Raw genomic sequence first — 20,966 nt, 5'->3', positions numbered from 1 at the left:
CCCTAAATTTATTTAAATTTTAGTTACAAAAGAGGAGATATTAAAATATTTGCGATTGTATAAAATATCCCAAGATCACCTGGAAATGTTTTTTTCTGCCATTAGGTCCAAAGGTGGCTATAACAATAACCCAAATGCGGTACAATTTAAGGCGGCTTATAAAAAAATATTGATCAGAGCCGAAATCCGAGATAATGGCGTAGGTAATTGTATACCTCTTGAACAAATTAATATATTAAATTGTTCTAGTAAAATATCTCCAACAAAAATATAAATAATTTGACTGCTAGGAGTAGCTTTGTCGAAATTCCCGAAGATGACAGCACTCTCTATGATAATTACTTAAATTATTTAAATAACACTACAAGCGAGTATGCGGAGCACGTTATTGTATATATAGCTGGTTTTATTACTAGAGTCTTATGCCGAGAACTGCAGTGTTACGAGTGTTTGTCACTCATCCGGGGCTGTGAGAATGATTTACATATCCCTCACGTTGTGTATTAAAAATTGTAAGAGACACAGAAAAAATTATTAAGCCACAATTAAAGGCTGGAGCTAAGGTTGAAAATTACTATACATATATTTTTAAATTTTTAATAGATCATTTTGAATATGCGAATGTTTTAGTATCTAGTGATTTAGAGCACGATTGTACACACAAACTGCTTTTAATTAAAGCAATAATAAATAAATATATTGATATAAGATTTAAATATTTCGGGAAGAAAAGTACAGAAAGAGTGTCATGTAGAAATTACTTGACAAAGATGATTTTTGTTTAAAAATGAATAATTATAAATAAGCGTTTATTTTGTCTTATCTACGTGTATATTACTTGACACAAACCCAATCCAATCATAAAGTTTATCCATGAAATACATTCCAATATAAAATAAAAATATTTAACGATCTACCTGTTTTATTCTTAGAGCTGTTGTTTTTGTATTTGATCTGTGACTATATTCAAAATGATAGTCAATCTCCTAAGAAAAAAAATCTAATAGTCACAGCGTTTAAGATATAAGGTACTTTTACTGCCCCAACTTCAAAACTTCCCAGTATAATAAAGAAAGTATTAAAAAGAATATAATGATAATTTTTAAACTTGCCTGCACATTCATATGTAATCTTTTTTGGCTTATTTATCCCTCTTTTTAATTCATCGATGTCGATGCAAAGTTTTCGCTACTAGCATATCACTATTGTAAGGGGCGGAGTCGGCGCCATTTTGTTCAGGAAATGTGCCGCATGTCACGTGACCATATTACCCATCCTCTATACTTCTTTTATCATTGTTCAGAATATAGAAATAGTCACTCAAATTATTATTCTCTTTAAAGTCACTAACAATTTTGCTTAGTTGTGAATAATTCCTTATATTTCTGAAATGTCAATTTAAATTCCAAATAAAAACATAAACATAACATAAATTTCTTAAATCATCTTTTATAGTTCCAAAACGCACGTTTTCGTGACGTTTTTGACAGTACCCTGCCCATAGTTGCCAGATTGTGGAGGATGTACGTGAATATGGGGGGATTTTATGGTCGTGGGAAAAATTTGGAGGACTCTTGGAGGGGAGGAGGTGGGGTAGGGAATTTCCGTAGCGTAATAGAGTTAGAGAGTTGCTTTACGCCCCTAATTACACTTTTAGTTGGGCGGTAAAATGCGTTAAAATTTTTAAATTGTTTAATCTTTCATTGCATGCTCCGCGGATTGGGGGTTAGAGACGTGGATCCTATTAGTTTTTTTTTTGCTATAACACGGTAGCAAGAATTCGTGTATGCAATAATAATAAAATCCGATCCAAAATGGAAACATAATGTGCTACTTCTGAAAAGTATTATTTTTAGGTGGTAAAATAAATAGTCTTTTTTTATCGTAAACTTTTTTTTTGCGAGACTTTACAAACCTATATTATTAACTTGGCGGTTTCCTCACGAAACTTGGGGGTATTACAAAAATGACGATTGTGGCGACACTGGTACTGACTTGTGTTTGTCGATTAGAATATAATAATATTATATTGAATTGACGATTTTTGCGAGCGAAGGCCAAAAAACTAACTTGCTTAATTGGTATTCTGAGATTTTAGTTTTACAAGGTGCGACAAAATAAAAATGAGAAGATTAATAATACTATTGTTTCTCCATGTTTGCACTGCTTGGGTCCCAAATGAGCGTTCTGCACCTAAATATACGTGTACATATTGCCAGCCCGAACAGATACACATAGCATTTGGTGGTGAGTACATATTTTGATTATTTTTATTTCGGTGAAAAGAAGGTAATGCTTAATGATATTCGAGTTAGTTATTAGTAAGAAAAGTTATGGAGCGAAGCAATCAAACAAAGCATAAAATTTATAAATTTTCTTTTCAATTTTCTTATTTCTAATTATTTTTGTAGAAGAATGGTAAGTATTATGTCTAAAATTTAGTTACTTACATCAATGTAACAATACGAACCAATAACAATAATTTGAAAATGTCAGCACATTGTTAGATAATTACAAATTGTGACTTAGATTAAAGCCGTTCAAACCATTATATTATGTATTTGTTACACCATAAACTATATTATTGTTTAACTAAAATATTCTCCAGACAATGTTGTTTATAGTATGGTGATCACCCACTATCAAATAATTTCCTTGTGACAAGCCTTTACCTTAGAAAAAATATGTGAGAATTTTATTATAATATTTTAAAGAAATCTAATCTAAAATGTGAACCTCATACAAAAATAAAAAATTAGATTAAAAATATCTATTATAACTTAACAAGGAACTTATATGTTTCCATAATTTTCCCATATTATTAACTTAATGTCACTTTAATTATGTTCAAATTAATACATTACGTACCATAACAAATTCATTGTTTAAATACACATAGTTGTAGATATTCAAATAAAATATCCTTCCACATTGTATGTCCTCTAAATACCCTTACATATTTAGCTGTGCGTAACTACTGTTGGAGTAAAATATAGTTTATATGTTATCATATTTTGTTATTGTTATTTGTCCTTTATGTCTTGGGTGCAGATTGTAGGTATCTTATGCAGTTTTAAGGAATATATAGAGTAATTTATACCAAGTATTTTAATACAAAAATGTTAGCATTCAATAATCAAAGTTTCTGTTCTTTTATATATTAAAGGCACACTGTACTTGCAGAAGTTGACTTCTGCAAGCCAATTTTACTGTGTGAACAATCATGACAAGTGGCAGCTTGTCAAGTAGGCATATTGCAACACTTTTAGCTGCGAGACTTATGAGTTGATTGTGTTTAGAATTATTGAATTATTGCAGCTAGTGCAAATGCATGTCAATGTTTGGATATTTGATACAAAGTTTCTTCTTCAGATTAAAACAGATTTGGATGAAACTTGGCTAAAACATATACTGCATCAACACATATGTTTTTAAACTTGTAATTTAATCCTATAGGAAATAATGGAGTTATTAAATAGGATATTTTTCGACATATGTGCTAAACAGCTTGACACAAGCGAAACCATGAGCAACATCTAATAATTTATAATTTCTAAATACAATATGAATATTCTTACCAATTTGTTACAATATGGCATGATTACTTTAATTATTCCATTTTGTATTTAAAGTGGACAAACAATGATACAGCTAGAATGAATGTTGTATGTAAGGTCACTGACCTGTGCAAAGTGCTCAAATAGGTAAATAGCATGATCCCAATAACATGTTGATTAATATTCATACATAAACAATTATTTTGCTAGTAATACAGATAAGTGAAGTTTTGTGTAGTGTAATCATTATATTATTACTTACACATCACAATTGACCTCCTTTTTTAGTAATAAGAGCAATGGAATGAGACAAAACAAATGATAAAGTGTCATAGATGTGTGGAATAAAAATATATATTTGTCTCCATTGTGGGAAAGAAATAAATAAAAAAGAAACAGTAAATAAGAATGTTATATGTTGTTTTTACCATAATGACAATTGGGATGGTCATGAATTAATACTCTATACCATTTACCATCAAATGCCATGGAGTCACTTTTGTGCATTTATAAAAAAAAAACATCATGAGACTCACAAAGTTGAATCCACATAATATGATTATATATTTTGTTATACACTGGTGATTAACCCTGTGAGTAAGATATAGTCATTTTGATATTGGGTTCATAAATGAAACCACATACTCATTGTTACCTGTGCCAACATTTTGCCGAAGACTATCCTCAAGTAACAAATATTTTTACCAAAAATTGCCAGTTTTACTTTTCAAATTTTTTCATCAATTTTTAGTTTAATGCAAACATAGGGTATGCGTCTCTGCATTTCTGATTGAAAGTTTGCTATTGCTGCTGCAACGATTATTCGAGTAGTAGTAGTGGCGTTAGGATGAGTAAAATAAAGAATATTTTATGCAGTTTGAGTAACTTATTGTCAAGTACTATTTTCATAAAGATAAGCATGTTGTTTCATTTAGTTATATTATGTTTCGTCTTTGCATCTCCCAAAGCTTGACTAGTAGATAATGCCGTCAGCGTTAAGTGAGCATTTATACATTTTTGTATAATAATAAAAAAATAATTCATTATATTCAGTAGTGATTATAATATGCTCCATGTTATAATTTTGCTGTTAAATCAAGCATCCCAGATTACCGAGGTAAATGTTTGGTTCACATTTATCAATTTTTTGGTGACGCAATTATCCGGTGTTTGTTATGTCGTGCTGTGTATAGCTCTTGACCGCGAATTATCGCGCACTAGAAACAGTGTTTCAAATTAAATATACTAATTATGAAGTAGAGTGGCTTTTGATAATATGGAAGAAAAGGTACACTCAAAAAATATAATCACAATAAATATACTATTAAAGCTATCACAAGACAAATATTTTTTGTTTATAGAACTAGATGATAAACTCGACCGTGTTGCTTGATTGTCTTTGCGTTCAAAGTACAACACACATAAAATATTAAATCTAATAATTATGCTTGCTACAATGTCTTTCCAACCGAAACTCAACAATCAACACTATTACACCCCTGCTTGGTAGCAGAAGCAGACAACACAGTTACAGACTTACCCAGATGGACTGGATCTACTGGTGGTACATCTTTCATATGTGCGAGTCCAACTGGGTAGATACCACCGCAACATCTATTTCCGGCGCTAAGCAGCAGTGTGTAGTCACTATAGTGTTCCGGTTTGACGAACATTGTAGCCAGTGTAAAAGGTGTTAGATGGTGTTTCTACTGTTTATGGAGTGTCGTATCGCTCACCATCAGGCAGCGGCGAAGCTCGTCTCATTATTCAGGGCAATAAATAAAACTCACAACACATATGTAGATACCTCAGATCAGATAGTCAACGAAAAAAAAACATTAATTGAAAATAATGTAACCAATTCTTATTTTGTAGAAAAAACCAATGACATAGTGGTAACATGGTCGACGTTCAACGACACGCAGGAGTCCCGGGTTCAATATGGCCAGGGCATTATGGACAAGGAGGCGGTCGGCTCGGCCAAGCTCTTTATCGACGGCGGTAAAGAACAACGCTCCCAGTGGATTCATAATGTGGTGCTAAAAGATCTCAAGTTTAACACTAAGTATGGTGAGTATTAAAGTTAAATAACAAGAGGGGCATAGTTTGGTTTCATGTTTTTTTAGGAAGGTTTCACTAATGATCTCACCGTAATCTTCAGATAATTATAGACCAAACTTGACCAAACCAAACTAGACAGAAGTATGTATTTCGGCACTTAGTTTTAGCCATGTGATTTGTAAATTTGGTCTACAATATATCCCTCTAATAAAAGGGTACATAACTCAGCACTTTCTCCTAAACATTAGTTTTCATTTATCCTCTCAAGAGCCTGTTCTACCGGTCTACTGTGACACTCAGTTGTTTGCTTTCAGTGTACCACGCGGGTTCAGTGTACGGCTGGTCGGAGATGTTTTCGTTCAAGACGCCGCCAGCTGGTGAGAACTGGGTGCTGCGCGCTGCCATCTACGGCGACATGGGCAGCGAGAATGCACACGTGAGTTTATTGTACTAGTTACTGCCCACAGCTTAGTTCTGTGATGCAGATCTTTATTTAAGGGAATTAAAAAGACAGCCGTCTAGCGTTAAAGGTAGTAGGCGGCTAGTAAGGAGCAAGGAGAGCTAGTATCACTACATAGTACAAAACAAAGTCGCTTTCTCTGTCCCTATGTATGCTTAAACCTTTAAAACTACGCAACGGATTTTGATGCAGTTTTTTTTTAATAGATAGAGTGATTCAAGAGGAAGGTTTATACGTATAATAATAACATCCATTAAATAGTAGAGAAATACTGTTATTTTGTTATGTTATACCCGTGCGAAGCCAGAGCGGGCCGCTATGTTTTTATATACAACGTTCACAGTTTTTCTGTAGTGTATTTAGTATCAGCATTGCACTCGTGCGAAGCCGGGGCGGGTCGCTAGTATATTATATATGGGAAAGACCAGTAACCAATGGAAAAGAACAATTTAGGTAGGATAGCGTCACTATGTAATTATAACAGTACGTCGTTAGTGGATAAAATAAAATATGTGGATAAAAAACAATTAATATTGCAAACATGATAGTGCATCTATTCATCTGGGATATGATATAGTAATATTAATTAACATATCAGCTGTGCGTTCCGAAACATCCCCATTTGATATTTATTCAAGATGCTATCTTTTCCTATTCTCTCCAGTCGCTGTCGTACCTGCAAGACGAGGCGCAGCGTGGCCACTTCGACGTGTTGCTGCACGTGGGCGACTTCGCGTACGACATGGACTCGGAGGAGGCTCGCGTGGGAGACCAGTTCATGCGCCAGATCCAGCCGCTCGCAGCCTCCCCTGCCGTACATGACCTGCCCCGGCAACCACGAGGAGAAGTAGTTAGTAGCCACTGCTGGATTACAGCTGGATAGCGATCACCGTGCACAACGTGTTACATCCGCCACAATGTGTCCCGTGTGTGCGTTCTGAGATCAGCCTGTGTATTTCCGGTTTCTAACAGGCATAATTGTTACTGGCTATTATCATCTCTCGTCAGTTGACAATATTTGAGCCCTTACTCACTTACTAACAGCACTTTACTATGACTGAATAAAAAACGCCTCACAGAGAGTTTCTTCATGAACTGCATAAGTAAAAGTCATAGTGGTTGCTCAAACATAAACGTCATAATTTTGGCAAATAACAGAATGTAACAATAACTTTGAGTGTTGTGACGGACTATAAAATATACTAGCTGTAAATAAAATTGTGTTTAGGCCTACGCGTATGATAGATTTCATCCTAATTAATGTGTTATTGTTTGCTTATATATAATGGTCGATAGTGTCGTCCTTATCACATCATAGACGAGATATCAACACACTTGGCGAGAAGTGAATGCCCTGATTGCACCTCTGCCTACCCCTCCAGAGATAAAGGCGTGATGTGTGTGTTAATGGTTATAACAGATACAGTTATTGCCAACAGCAACTTCAGTAACTACGCGAGTCGGTTCAGCATGCCGGGCCGCGACTCGAGCCTGTACTACAGCTTCGACCTCGGCCCCGTGCACTTCGTCTCCATCTCCACCGAGGTCTACTACTTCACCAAGTACGGCCTCAAGCTCATCTTCAACCAGTACGAGTGGCTCAAGAAAGATCTGGCTAAGGCTAGCCTGCCGGAGAACAGGTAGAACTGCATATATTTGATGGTGGTATTTGTACATACATACGGTGTTAGAACCCATGAAGTGTGTCGCGTTCCGGGAGCGTGTATGTCTGGTTTCAAACAGGCCGCCATAATTGAATTACTTCAGAACGATAATAACAATCCATTATGTGAAGTTTTTCTCGATAAACACTCTCGTATTTAACGTTGTCATGATTTTTGATTATATAATAATAAAACAAAATCAACATTTTAAAATCAAATCCTAAAATATTGTGTCGCATTTAGCTTTCAATTATGACCTTAAATTTAAAAAGAACTTAATTTGATTTAAGTTCGAAGTTGTGATATTGTTTGCTTGTTTTAAGTCGATCAGTTCTATTTGAGCATCGGAGACGAAAAGTAGAGTCTAGTGAATTGTGGACCAAATATAGTGTTCTATTAAAAAATAAATATTGTAGTGCTAAATGTAAAAAAGCTGATTTCTTTTCAATACATCTGCTAACTAATGCAGTAAACTGCAGTAAAGTGTGTCTGCCATCTAACATGAAGGCTGTTTCCAGAGCGAAGCGTCCGTGGATCGTGCTGTACGGCCACCGGCCGATGTACTGCAGCAACTCCAACGACATCGACTGCAGCTTCGAGTACACGCGCGTCGGACTCTTCGGCATCTTCGGTAACGCTACTACACTTCATTTTATACAGGGCTAATTTAACACGTCCTGAGATTAATCTCGTACTATAGTTTTGTTTATTGTCTTCAATTTTATTTTCTTTCCGACATGATGTTTAAAACACGGTATAATTGACTTCACCTTTGCTCATCTGTGGTATTAACGGTTGGATCGGTAAATGTCGTTATTGCGCGTTTTTTGATGCTACATTATTAACTCTTCATAAAACACATAATGCCCGACAAATGTTCTCAACGTTTGGGGAATGTTTTCAAAGTACGAGGTTTCTTAAGTCCGCCCATCTCACTGATATGCAATAGTTTAGTTCCGATAAGTTATAATGCCACCCAACCCGATTATTTATATCATATACAATTAAATACTGCTCAGTAGGTACCTAAAAAAGTCTACTCATCCCAGCCCTTTTATAATAAACTAGCTGACCCGACAGACGTTGTCTTAACTATGTATGCACGCGCACCTTCTGTCGATCGCTGACAGTTATTTTAAACCACTGACAGTTATGTAAAATTAATATTGTCGTTAAGTTTTCTTAAATTTTCTAATTTTCCGCGCAATTTTTTGAATTTTTTCTTTCATAAGAACCTTCTGACAATCACAAACACAACAAAAAAATTGTGAAATCGGTCCAGCCGTTCACGCGTAATGGCGTGACCAAGGGAAATAGGGATTCATTTTTATATATATAGATATAGGTAATATATTGTTTTAAACCTCCTCGGCACCGTATATCACGTACTCGTGCAGGTGGTCTGGAGCCGCTGCTGGCCGCGTACGGCGTGGACGTGGTGATCTGGGCTCACGAACACTCGTACGAACGCACGTGGCCGCTCTACGACAACCAGGTCTACAACGGCTCCGTGGAACAGCCCTACGTCAACCCTGGGTGAGACCGCATTTATTACTGATTAATCAGCTCTGGAAAATATGTCAACAAGAAACAATGCATGCAAACCCATAATCGATTAAATCCGATTATCAATTATCGGTTTTGATTTGATTTTAATCGATAAACGGTGTATCAATTATCGATTTTGATTCGATTATATATTATAATCGGAATTTATCGAATATCACTTATCGTTTTAAAACGATATATGATAAAATAAATATCGATAAATATACATACTGATACATGATAAAAAGTTAATTTTATATATTTGAACAAGTAAAAAGTCCCTGGAACTAATTCAATTTAAAAATGCTTGCACTAACTGGAAGCTATATACTTACTTATTATACAGTTATATTTCGGGAACCAGTTTTGCGTGCGTTTTCCAGGAATCAAAGAGTGCTTTTAAAAATGTGCTATTTTTACCTCATAGAAATAATGTCGTAAACTGTTTTGAAACTTAATAATATGTTTTCAATAAACACGCGTTTATTAGATTATCGACTATTATCTTTCGTCGTAAATACAAATATAACATGAAATTTGATTTTATTGTTTTTAATAATGTACTAAATTAATGGTACTACGTTAATAATAATGTACATGTTGACATATGCTTTACGTATGAGTGGAACTAATGCAAGAAATTTAAAAATTTCATAAAATCAACATATTTCGAATCGTATTTATTTTGGTGTGTGTGCTTTTGGTGTCAAAACTATGTCAAAATTGCTGAAGGTAAACCGTCATACAATTTATCATATTTATCTATAGCTTTATTAATCAAACAGCTTCTACTAATATTGCTTTCAATAACAACGTTGCATGCAGTTTGGGTCCAATACATGAAATGTGAACGTGTGTGTGTGAACACTCCCCTCTCTTTTCTAAATACCTATTCTCCTTTAATATCAGCAGTAGTTTCATATGTCTCCGGTGCTACCGGTAAAAATCAGTCAAGGCCACTTCAGGTGGACTGCCTCGGTGTCGTAGTTGTATTGTGCGATATACGGCATCGCTCTGAGGGCCCGGGTTCAAATCCCGGGCTGGATAAAGTGAAATCGGGTTTTTCTGCTCAGTATCGGGTGAGAATTTGGCGAGACTCGGCCCCTATCACGTCTTGGGACGAGACTTACTTGGCGACAAATGGGGCGGGCCCGATTGCACCACTGCCCCTACCCCTTCGGAGATAAATGCAAGATGTGTGTTTGTTTCAAACTTATGTAAATTATTGGCCCAAACTCGCATTTTCATAAATTTAACAAATTTACTAATTACTAAAAGTTTTTACCAAACAACAATTGACGCACAAAGGTTTTAATTTTTTAAACGACAACTATTAATTTAAAGTTAAATTAATACGTGTTGTTCGCGAAACTGAAGCCTCGTGTACTTTTATTTCGTAACGTCAAATCTTAATGACGTCGCTTGCCACGTCTCGCCACATAAACCAAATCGTTATTTAGAGCGTCGTGTTGTGCGTCAATTGTAGGTTCGATGATTTATCATTGTATGTGTGTTTGTGTGTTGCAGGGCGCCGGTACATTTGATCACCGGTTCCGCCGGCTGCAAGGAGGGCGTGGACCCCTTCGAGAGTAAGTAACTCGGGTCGCGAGTTTGATTCTATCTGGCATTGATTTTACATGGGGCACTGCAAAGTGGCCAAACTGTACATAAAAGGTAATTCTCACCCGCATTCATAGGAAAAATCTGCCACACCCAAACTATTATTCGTATATAATTTTATACTCGCATGTTCAACGATAAAATGTATCGTATAAATCGTCTCAGTTGACGAGAAAGTTGCTCGAGCAATTTTTGTACGGCAAGCGAGTTATTAGATCTCGTCTGCAGCTGAACAGTATATCGGTCGATCTTTTTACTAGTCCTATCAATATTATAAATGCGAAAGTTTGTGAGGATGGATGTATATATGTTTGTTCCTCTTTCACGAAAAAATATTGAATGGATTTGGATGAAACTTTACTGTTTTATTGGTTATACATCAGAATAATACATAGGCTACAATTTATAATGATTTTGTGTAGTTTGATTATAATATAACAATACATATCAAGTAAGTCGGAAAAAAAATCATAGAAAAATCCTTCACGCGAGCCAAGTCGCGAGAAAAAGCTTGTTGTTAATAATTATTATTGTGCTGGATTCTCGCGTCCAAACATTTGTTCCGTGTAAATGATGGTTTTATCATGTCGGTGTGTTGCAGGGTCACACTACGCGTGGTCCGCGTTCCGTTCCAGCGACTACGGGTACACGCGGTTCAAGGCGTACAACAAAACGCACGTGCACTTTGAACAGGTATGGACCTCCTCTCGTTAGGTTTCATATGGTCTCATAGTACCATTATCTAAGTTGGCGACTTTAGATAATCGACCTATACTCGGTTAGGGTAGGTCCGCTACCCTGTATTTTGATTACCTGGATTACTTGCGTTAAATTAATGTGATTATTTTTAAAAATTGTTCTGATTGGTTTATTCTCTGGATCGGATCGAAACCTAAGATAGATGTCGTTTATTGCAATCGGCCGATAATCTGTCACCTAACAAGGAACGGATGCATTATTAATACTAATGTCAATTTTGCGAAAATGATAATTTTTATTACATATACATTGATTCATAATTCAGAGCTATATAGTATTTATTAGTTACTAGGTGTTGTGTTTTAAGCAGAATTTGTGAAAACGTGAACTAGTCATATTTTTGTCATATCCATAAATACTCTGACTGCACATTTATAATGTATTGCCTCTTCTACATATTCCTATTTATTTATTTTTTGTAATTTTAATTTAGTGTGTTGTGTTGCAGGTGAGCGTGGATCTGAAAGCGAAAGTGATCGACTCGTTCTGGATCGTGAAGGACAAACACAAAGCGTACGATGTGTAACCATCGCATCTAGAACGAATGTTATATACACATCGCAGGAGTAACGTTATTGACAAAGCAATTGTGATATTATTATTGTCTCAAAATTTTCCTAATTGTAATTTTAGATTATAGTCAATTTATAATACATATCAAACTTGGAAGTATACGTATTAGAATACGATAATATGTATTCGCGAAAAATATTTTTTGTTGCAATATATTTTGTAAAGTTCTTAGAATATAGGAAGTAGATAATTAATTGGTGTTTGTTTTTATTTTTTACGGAATGTGTTTGTGTAGCGAATACCGCAAATTTTTGCAGGGGGAATAAAAATATTATTAAAATTTGTCTCACGGTATTCACCGACCTAGATATAATAGCTATATATGTAACAGCGGGCGAATATATATTTTAACAATATATCATTTGAGTATTCTAAAGTCTATTAGCAAGTCAAAACGTTCAAAAAATACAAGAAAACTATTTCAAATGTATTTAAAGTTAAAAGCACACGTTCGATCACCGTTCATTCATTCATGTTCACCGTTCATTTGTGTCATGAGTCATCCAATCTGCTTTTTCTTTTCTATTTCCCCCTTTCCAAGACAAGGGATATTTTAATTTCTTTCGCGGTCTCTGTTAGCATTACAGCAGTCGAATACTAATGCGAATACGTAGTTTATGGTGCAGTCGCATTTGTGGTGTTGTTCCAGAGCGCCAGTCCACATAGTGACGGGCTCGGCGGGGTGCAAGGAAGGGAGGGACCATTTTAGACGTGAGTCGATTGTCTAAATAAAAATCTATTGCCACATGTATTTATTGTTAACTTGAGAACAGCTCCATTGGCTAACTATTTTTTTGTTGTGTTCCTAATTATTAGCACAAGGTTTGTATCCTCAAAACAAGAACAAGCATAGAAGGAATCTAAATTACCCTCATATACTTGTCCTTTTTTTCAAATAGGCCAAAACCGTTGAAAAGAACGAGACAAATATTATGTTGCTAAGGTCGGCTTGCGTACACTTTAAAATTATCAAATGGTTACCTTTGGTCCTCTTTATGATGCCGAATTAAAAGCAAATAAAATGTCAAATGTTCCAACTTGCCAACCTCAAAACAATGTCACAAACGCGCCCACACAATTTAGTTACGTTATACTTCAGCGCGTGCTTTTCAAAAGTGGCTGCATGTTTTGTAATATTTTTGTTGTTAATTCAAATAAATACACAGTGCTGTTTAAGTATAATATAGCCCTACGAACAAGCAATGGCCTGCGTTATTATGGGGTGTAAATCTCATTCTTGTCGTAAAGAAAATGAAACTGAAATCATCAGCTTCCATCGGTGAGTAAACAAAAAACCTTATATATTTGCTTAAACCCTGTACATAAGTGCAAAAAGTATTATTAATTAATCTTTATTATGCTGTAGTCATATTATAATCTGCTGTTGGCCATTCGATACAGTAATTATTAAGTATTTTTCATTTTTATCAATTTACGTAGTCGTGTTCAATAGTGTTGTTCTGCATATTCTGTCGATAACATAGATGTTAGTATATTGTAGTTGACTATTTTGCATAAATTGCGTTTTACTTTCAATATACGGTGGTGAAGTGGTAAAAGCCACTTGGAAACCGTGCGCGAAGGCTGGGGGTTGAGGAAACTGTCTGATTTTCATAGTGTGTTTCATTGCAGATTCCCCACAGATGATGCTATGAGGCAAAATGGATCGTTGCCATAGCTCGTCCCAATTGGCATTGGAAAAACAGCACCGTGTTTACTCTATGCATTTCGACAAAGTTTTATTAACTTTGAAATAAGTTATCAAACATATGTGACATGAATGATACCGCTGTGTTTTAATTTTATTGTCCCATTTTAGTAGCTTCTGTCAAATCACACCTCTTGGGTATCTTTTAATCGCTAAGAAAGTCAGAAAAGAACAGAAGGCGTACTGGCTTTCTCCTAGACGAAATTCTGGCCGATTTCTTGTTTGTTATTTACAGCGGTTTCCATTCCTTCCGAAATTTCTAAGATTTTCTTAATTTAATAATCTAAATGCTAAACCATTTTTTGTGTGAATGACGTTTCGGAAGGCATGGAAACTGCTGTAAATAGCAAATGAAAATTGGATAAAATTTAGCTCGAAGAGAGCCGGTAGTTCTATAGTTTATTGTAATTTAACAGCTTCTTAACGAGTGATTTTATATACCCAGACCTCATTTGGTACTTGAATACCAAATTAGGGTTTTGATATCTTTTTAACCTTTATCTAAAATAGCATTTTGCAACGGTTTGTAGTTGACTGACCGAAAAGTGTTTATTTTAGCAGGTCTGTGAATTTACCATAGCCGACAGACAAAGCATCTATCGATATCGATAAGATGTCAGAAGAGATCGCAACACAATTAAATTTCTTGCTGTCATAGACAGAGTACACTCAAATGTCATAATGTTACTTCTATGCTTGTCATTGTTCTGAGTTTGTATCAAAGAATAATTTTGAACAATCTACGGAAAACGTTGACAATTTGTGTGGTATTTTTCTATGGAAATATTTTTTGTATTCGCTATCACCGAAATCACTTATTGAATGAAAATGTTTGTGACAGTTTAGTTAGTTCAAGCTTGAATTATATGATAATTTAACACAAGATAAGATAGGTGGCGCTGTTGTCGAGGCCTAAAATAGGAAATGTAGTTTACATAAAATACATTCTGTGGCAGGACAAAGTTCGCCAGTGTGTAACCTGCCTATATACCATACAAAAATGATTGATTTCCAGACACTCCGTTCAAATGGTCCGCGTATCGGTCGCAGGACTTCGGCTACACTAAGTTCAAGGCGTACAACAATACGCATATCAATATTGAACAAGTAAGTATGTAGGTATCTACTACAAGCCACAACCGTCGCGTCCATACTAAATACTTATGGACTAATCAGAAAAAAATATGACATCCTTACATATGGAATTATTATTCATATCTACATAAGCAATACTGACAGATGGTTCGTTAGGTGGTAAACACATCCCTTGCACATTAAAAGTATTTGCTGGTAGTCATTCCCTGGGCTTCACTCATCAATAGCTGAAGTGAAATCATTTTGCCCTAGAATAAAGCCAACACCACCAACATTAAATCAAAGTACTGAATTTATTGGTTATGTTTCGCAACGCTCAGTATACTGAGAGTATACAGTGACCAATGAAGCACTCTCTAAGTATTAGGACTTTATTTTTAAAACAGATTGATCATCTCGTATTATTGTTGTTTAAAAAACCTTGGATAAGATGGATTTCAGGATGCTAGTCAGTCCGTATTAGAGTGTTATAAGTATATGACAGTGTGTGGGTACAGATAGAGGCACGAGTCGTGAGCACACTTGTGATTGGTTGGTTTGATATCCAACTCTTCGAGATTTCACGTGATTGGTCGAAAGTGGATGCTCGTTGTCTATTGGCTGTCTCTTGCCACTCGGCTACTGAACATTTTGTCCTGTTTGTCCATCCGCTCGCTCGCCCAAGAGTCCATATGTGCTCATGACTTGTGCCTTTTACTGTACCTATTTAGATTTAGGTCGCTTTCACCAGTTCCTAATAAAGTTTCAGATAACTATCTGATATAATATAACGCACCTAGCAAGTAAAGATTGCTGTTTTTTTTTCTGTTTAACTATTAAAGTTCCTGATATATTAAGTAAATTTTAGATTAACACTTCGTCACGTCATTGAGTTTTATGATAGAAACTAACAGCGACATTTGGCTAATCTGCCAGATATCTCTATTCGAGACCTGTGAAGACAAAAAATGTAATATATCTGATAACTCCGAATAAGCTATTGGAGATTGATTTATCAGATACTGGTGAAATCGGCCCATTGTCTACGTATTGTATAAAATATGCTTGTTTCAGGTGTCTGTAGATCTGAACGGGGACGTAATCGACTCGTTCTGGCTCATCAAAAACAAGAATAATACATTTGCTGCATTATAATGTTTTATTGTATTTGGTTTTTTATTTGATAACCAGCGGCGTGGGCTGTGAGTTGTCTATTAATTAATGAATCAGTTCAGTACTAACTGTTTGAATTAACGCTTCATAAGTCATAGTTAAACATTATACAACTATAGTCCTGCTTAACCTTTTAATAAAACCAGTCCTATATTTTTGACACTTTGTATACACTATAAATACAGTATATAGGCGGACTTAATTACATAGTATTCTCTCCCAATCTCCTTGTATTATACAATCCCACTGCTGGACATAGGACTCTATTACTAACAGGACTTAGTCCATCACGCTCGCCTAATGCAGTTTCGCAAATTTCTCATAACTTCGAAATACTTATAGATATGAATTCTCACGTATATTTCCCCATGATGTAACGAGGCGTTCCTGGGCTAGTTGCTTTCTCTTTGCCATCCAATATTCAAATGTTCTGCAATGTTACCTGCGTTGACCCAGGGCTCAGTAATAGTCGCAATTATGTTCTTTGGGGAATAAACTTATTATTGGCTGACTGAAGAACTAGTTAAACACCTATCTTCTCTGTCCAGGCTGGAGTCCCAGGACTTGTATATTGCCATATTTTCCTCCAAGTTCAGAAGATAAGAGAGTATACATTTCGTAGTATGTATGTAATTTTCCAATACTTTTTAGTTTAAATACAAACATGACAAAAGTGTTAATGTAAGGAAACTGAAATACTAAGCGCATTGGTTATAGACTATCTTGACAAGTGAAAATTATTCGATATCAACTATTTTTCTCCTGGTGTCTCATACAGTCTTCCAGTGAACCAATTACACCGCCCCCCCAAAATATTGTTTTTCTGCCAGTTTCTTCCCTTTTCTCGGGCACCAACATGGCAGTTAGAAATTCCTCGCTGCTGAGTTCTTTATATATCCTCGCCGCAGCTCTCACGTGCCTTATCAACCGCAGAGCGGACCGCTGCACATCGGAAGGTCTCGCTACATTCTCACTGTGTCTGAGATTATCCTGTATATTTAAATATCCGAACGGAAATGGCTTCGCATAACCGTTTGCAACATTACGTTTGTACATACCAAAATTGGTCACTTTATCAAAATCTGCTATTTTTATGGGATAACCGACATAAGGAGATATGACGGTGTTTCTAAAATCGAAGTCGCTGTAATATGTAAAGAACCCGCCGAGCAGCTCGTACAGGGTCTCGTTATTATCCGTGTGGTACTCTATCGGCAGAAAGGCAGTGTTCCAATGCTCTACTTCGTAAGGAGTCGCGTTCTGCTGAAGCGCGGCAACGGACGGCACGATGTTCTTTTGTTGTAAATAAAATACGGCCATCAACACCACCGCGTAGCTCGGCAGCGTGAGTTTCCCGTTGGCTAGGTCGTGCACCGTGCCCCAATATTTAAGGATCCTAGCTAAATCTAAACCTCGTTGGTCTAAATGCAGAAGATGAGACAACACTCGGCTGCTGTTGACAGCGAAGGGGCCAGAGACGCTAATGTCCACAGAGATGTTAGCGGGGATATGTTTACAAATCAGCAGTGGAACGCGTACCGACTGCTTTAATACAAAATGTTCGAACAGATGCGGGTGGTTTTTCAAGATGTCCAGCGCCTCGGTCACTAGAGCCTGTGGATCGCCTTTGTCGTCGCCCGGTATGTCCACAAAACAATCTACGTCGCTCGACTTCAACGCGAGCATAGTTATCGTTGACCCAAATCGCAATACTTTGCAACCTGAAAGGAAAAGAATTTCATTGACTGCGAGCGCCAAACAATGAACTATAATCTATCGGAAGCAGTGAATATGAGTATTGAACATGTGAGTACCAAAACTTGAGTGCGTTCAACTATTCTAAACAGCGTTTGAGTTCCGAAACACTACTATAGTGTTTATTATTATACGCTGGGGTCTGGTCCCGCATCCTTGGTTTTTGATCTCACACCTGGACACGAGAGGTGTGTGGACCACAGTGTAAAATATATTATTATATTTTACCAGGCCAGTGGTGCTGGAACAAGCGCTCCAAGTCCCTGGGGACCTGCGAGATGTTGCCGAGCCGCTCATCGGAGAGTCTGATGTGGCTCAGCACCGTCGCCACTTGGTGGTCGAAGCTCCCGGTGAGGCACAGCCGGTCTGCATGCGTTTGAGTCACTACACACATTGAGCTCACCAACAATATTGCCACTGAAACAGTTTATATTTACAAGTCAAAATTTAAACACCTACTAATTAATGCACATGGTTTGCGATAATGTTTATGGAAGTAAAGGAGGTACCTATTAATTAAGGGAGTCCACGGGTTATTTATTTATTTAAAAATATATACTTATATAATATATAATATCCATGTAATCATTACTCTGTAATCTATAGTTAATATTATAAAGCTAAAGAGTTCGTTCATTTGTTTGAACGCGCTGATCTTAGGAACTAATTTACCGATTTCGATTTTTTTTACTAATAGGAATTATAGTGCACAAATGTGTGCGCAATACACAGGTGCGCTCCCTGTTCCCTCACTCTCCTAGTCCGACGGACTGCAATCCGACATGGCCGGAAATGATCAGGCACAGGCCCAATAGCTTTATGTGCTTTTCACCGAGCTGTGATCGAGTTTTTTTTTAATGGGAATATCTAGTTACCTACTATATTTTTTTAGCTGGGCCCGGAATTTGAAGCCAAGCACGGCATTTGTACACGTATCGCGTACGCATTACAACTACGCTGTAAAGCACTCAATTCCTAATATTACGTATATGTATTATACAAGTATTAACAAGCTACAATCACAAATGTATTAATAAAATTTACTCTGGAGTAACAATAACAAGTTTCATAATCTGACAGCTAATCACACCGGCCATCGTGCAAAATGGCGGCATGCTTGTTATTGGTTTCCCGCGCGCGACCGGTGTTGACATTTCATTAGCGCGAAATTTAAGTTGACTTTTGAAAGGTGGTGCAACTCTCCCATCTGGGCACGTGTCCCGGCCTCCCCCCTAGTTTTTTCTTGTGTTTAAGGTACAAATATAATTTAGAGTTTTTAATTTATCATCACTTAATTAAGTATACTTAATGTATTAGTTAATGAAATGAACCTACTTAAATTAAAGTTTTATGAGGTTCATTGCAATATTTTAAACAAGAAACAAGATTCATTTAATAACTTAAACATTAATAGGTAATCACTAATTATATGTACTTATCTAATTAGTTTTATCTCAATATTTTGGCTAAGTCCTACCTTTATTTAGTGGTTTTTCCAATATCAATTTGTAATTAATAACATAGTAAACAATACGTACAAAAAATAACAATATAAAAAATAAAAAGAAACTCAAGACTGACATTTGATCTTTGAAATCACGTTATCTATATTATACAGTCATGTGAAGCGAAAACAATGTAGGTACCTCTTTAATTATTATATGCATTAGAAAAGCACTCTATGAATTTGATTCAATTTAATTTATTTTTCTCTTTAGAACATTAAGTAAAAGCTCGCTTTAAAAATGTTTTTTACTAATAACTTTTTTATACGTAAATCTATGATCAAACTGAGAAAAGATTAATATTAACTATGCGTCTTTAATGTTAGTCTATAATATATTAATATTAGTCTATAGTCTTACTGAATGTCAAACACCTGAGATATACCTCTGTAAACCTACTTACTTAAGTATAAAATTGCGTGCGCCGATTGTTAGATTTGGCAAGAATTATGTTCATATAAGGGAGTACAAAAAATATGTATATAATACGCGCCTTAATGTGTTACAAATACTTATATAAAATACAACGGTCTTTCGACCACTCGATGACTAGTACTCATAATTTATAATATATATAATTTTTTATTCATTACAAAATATCAAATCACAAATAATACTTAATGCCGATCATTTATATAGATCTACGCCGATAATAAAATAAAAAGGGAACGCGTTTAGTAAAAATATTCACAAAATACATAATTTTAGCTACATAGCTGTACAAGTAAAGAGCTCTTTTTATCTATAGGTAGGGATATCAATGCTGTCCATCAATTAGAACGCCCGTAATTGAAAAATAGACGGATATGCCCCTGTAGACGCAATGGGATCCCCTGACTCAGTGGTGGTCTTAAACAACGTGAGGGTGGCCGATCCTTGCGAGGCCTTTTTATTTAGTGCATCTCGTCAGTGCCGGTGTACTATTTTCTCCACCATGTGCCTCGATCAACACCTTTTACTTACAACGACTAATTGAGACCATTATAGAGTCCAAACACGCTTTATCTGCTGTAAGTTGCTGAGGAGTTGATTATTCCTCAGACTACATGATATCTCCATGTCTTAGAAATACTACCGAAGTAATAGTATACTAAATTTCAAATCAATCGACCCTGTGAAAGTAGGAAAGTAGCTAACGGTTTTCAAACGCCTTAATAGATCTTTCTAATTTAGTTAAAAACCATCTCGATCATATCAGTTTTCGAACTTAAAAAAAACATATTCAATTCGGTCCATCCGTTTGGAAGCGATGCCTTGGAACACTGATACACATGTACAAACCTTAAACATATATCACCCCTCTTTTTCCGTCGGAGGTTAAAATGAATACACATAATCATTAATCAATTAGTGCACTAGATAATAGCTGTTATAGTTTATGTAAAATGCCAACCTACGACAGACTATTAGTTAAATTGCCTGTGAAAGGTTGCAAGAATTATACCGGCTCCAATACAATAGGTACATTAATACTTGTGTTAATCCAGAGGGGGGAAGTGCTACCATGGT

At 35.9% G+C, this 20,966-nt stretch overlaps 2 protein-coding genes across 3 annotated transcripts; one reads left to right on the top strand and one right to left on the bottom strand.

Annotated features, from left to right (window-relative positions):
- Positions 1-2,060: 2,060 nt before the first annotated feature.
- LOC119189009 (acid phosphatase type 7-like) lies at positions 2,061-12,436 on the top strand. Its single transcript, XM_037437535.1, is given in 11 exon segments — positions 2,061-2,247; positions 5,433-5,627; positions 5,933-6,054; positions 6,743-6,886; positions 6,888-6,928; positions 7,518-7,718; positions 8,261-8,373; positions 9,140-9,278; positions 10,818-10,879; positions 11,512-11,603; positions 12,118-12,436. Coding segments are annotated over 11 exon segments (1,311 nt in total). The 5' UTR covers positions 2,061-2,123; the 3' UTR covers positions 12,196-12,436.
- Positions 12,437-16,315: 3,879 nt separating this feature from the next.
- On the bottom strand, positions 16,316-19,036 carry LOC119189010 (speckle targeted PIP5K1A-regulated poly(A) polymerase-like). Of its 2 annotated transcripts, none has more exons than XM_037437537.1 (3): positions 18,828-19,036; positions 18,181-18,369; positions 16,316-17,918 (listed from the first exon to the last, which is right to left on the bottom strand). In XM_037437537.1, exons 2-3 carry the CDS (start codon positions 18,344-18,346, stop codon positions 16,945-16,947), a joined length of 1,140 nt encoding a protein of 379 aa, XP_037293434.1. In that variant the 5' UTR covers positions 18,347-18,369; positions 18,828-19,036; the 3' UTR covers positions 16,316-16,944. The 2 variants fall into 2 exon arrangements, with proteins under 2 accessions (XP_037293434.1, XP_037293433.1); XM_037437536.1 differs by having other exon boundaries at positions 18,832-19,036.
- Positions 19,037-20,966: the final 1,930 nt, after the last annotated feature.

Source organism: Manduca sexta, chromosome 11 (assembly GCF_014839805.1).
Source record: "Manduca sexta isolate Smith_Timp_Sample1 chromosome 11, JHU_Msex_v1.0, whole genome shotgun sequence".
In the NCBI taxonomy this organism is placed as follows: domain Eukaryota; kingdom Metazoa; phylum Arthropoda; class Insecta; order Lepidoptera; family Sphingidae; genus Manduca; species Manduca sexta.
This window is presented reverse-complemented; position numbering and strand designations above follow the sequence as displayed.

Bases quoted from the DNA above. Each gene is read 5' to 3' on its own strand.
- LOC119189010 (XM_037437536.1), bottom strand. The intron at 17,919-18,180 runs GTAAAATATAAT...TTTTCCTTTCAG, and splicing joins GTTCCAGCACCACTGGCCTG to GTTGCAAAGTATTGCGATTT.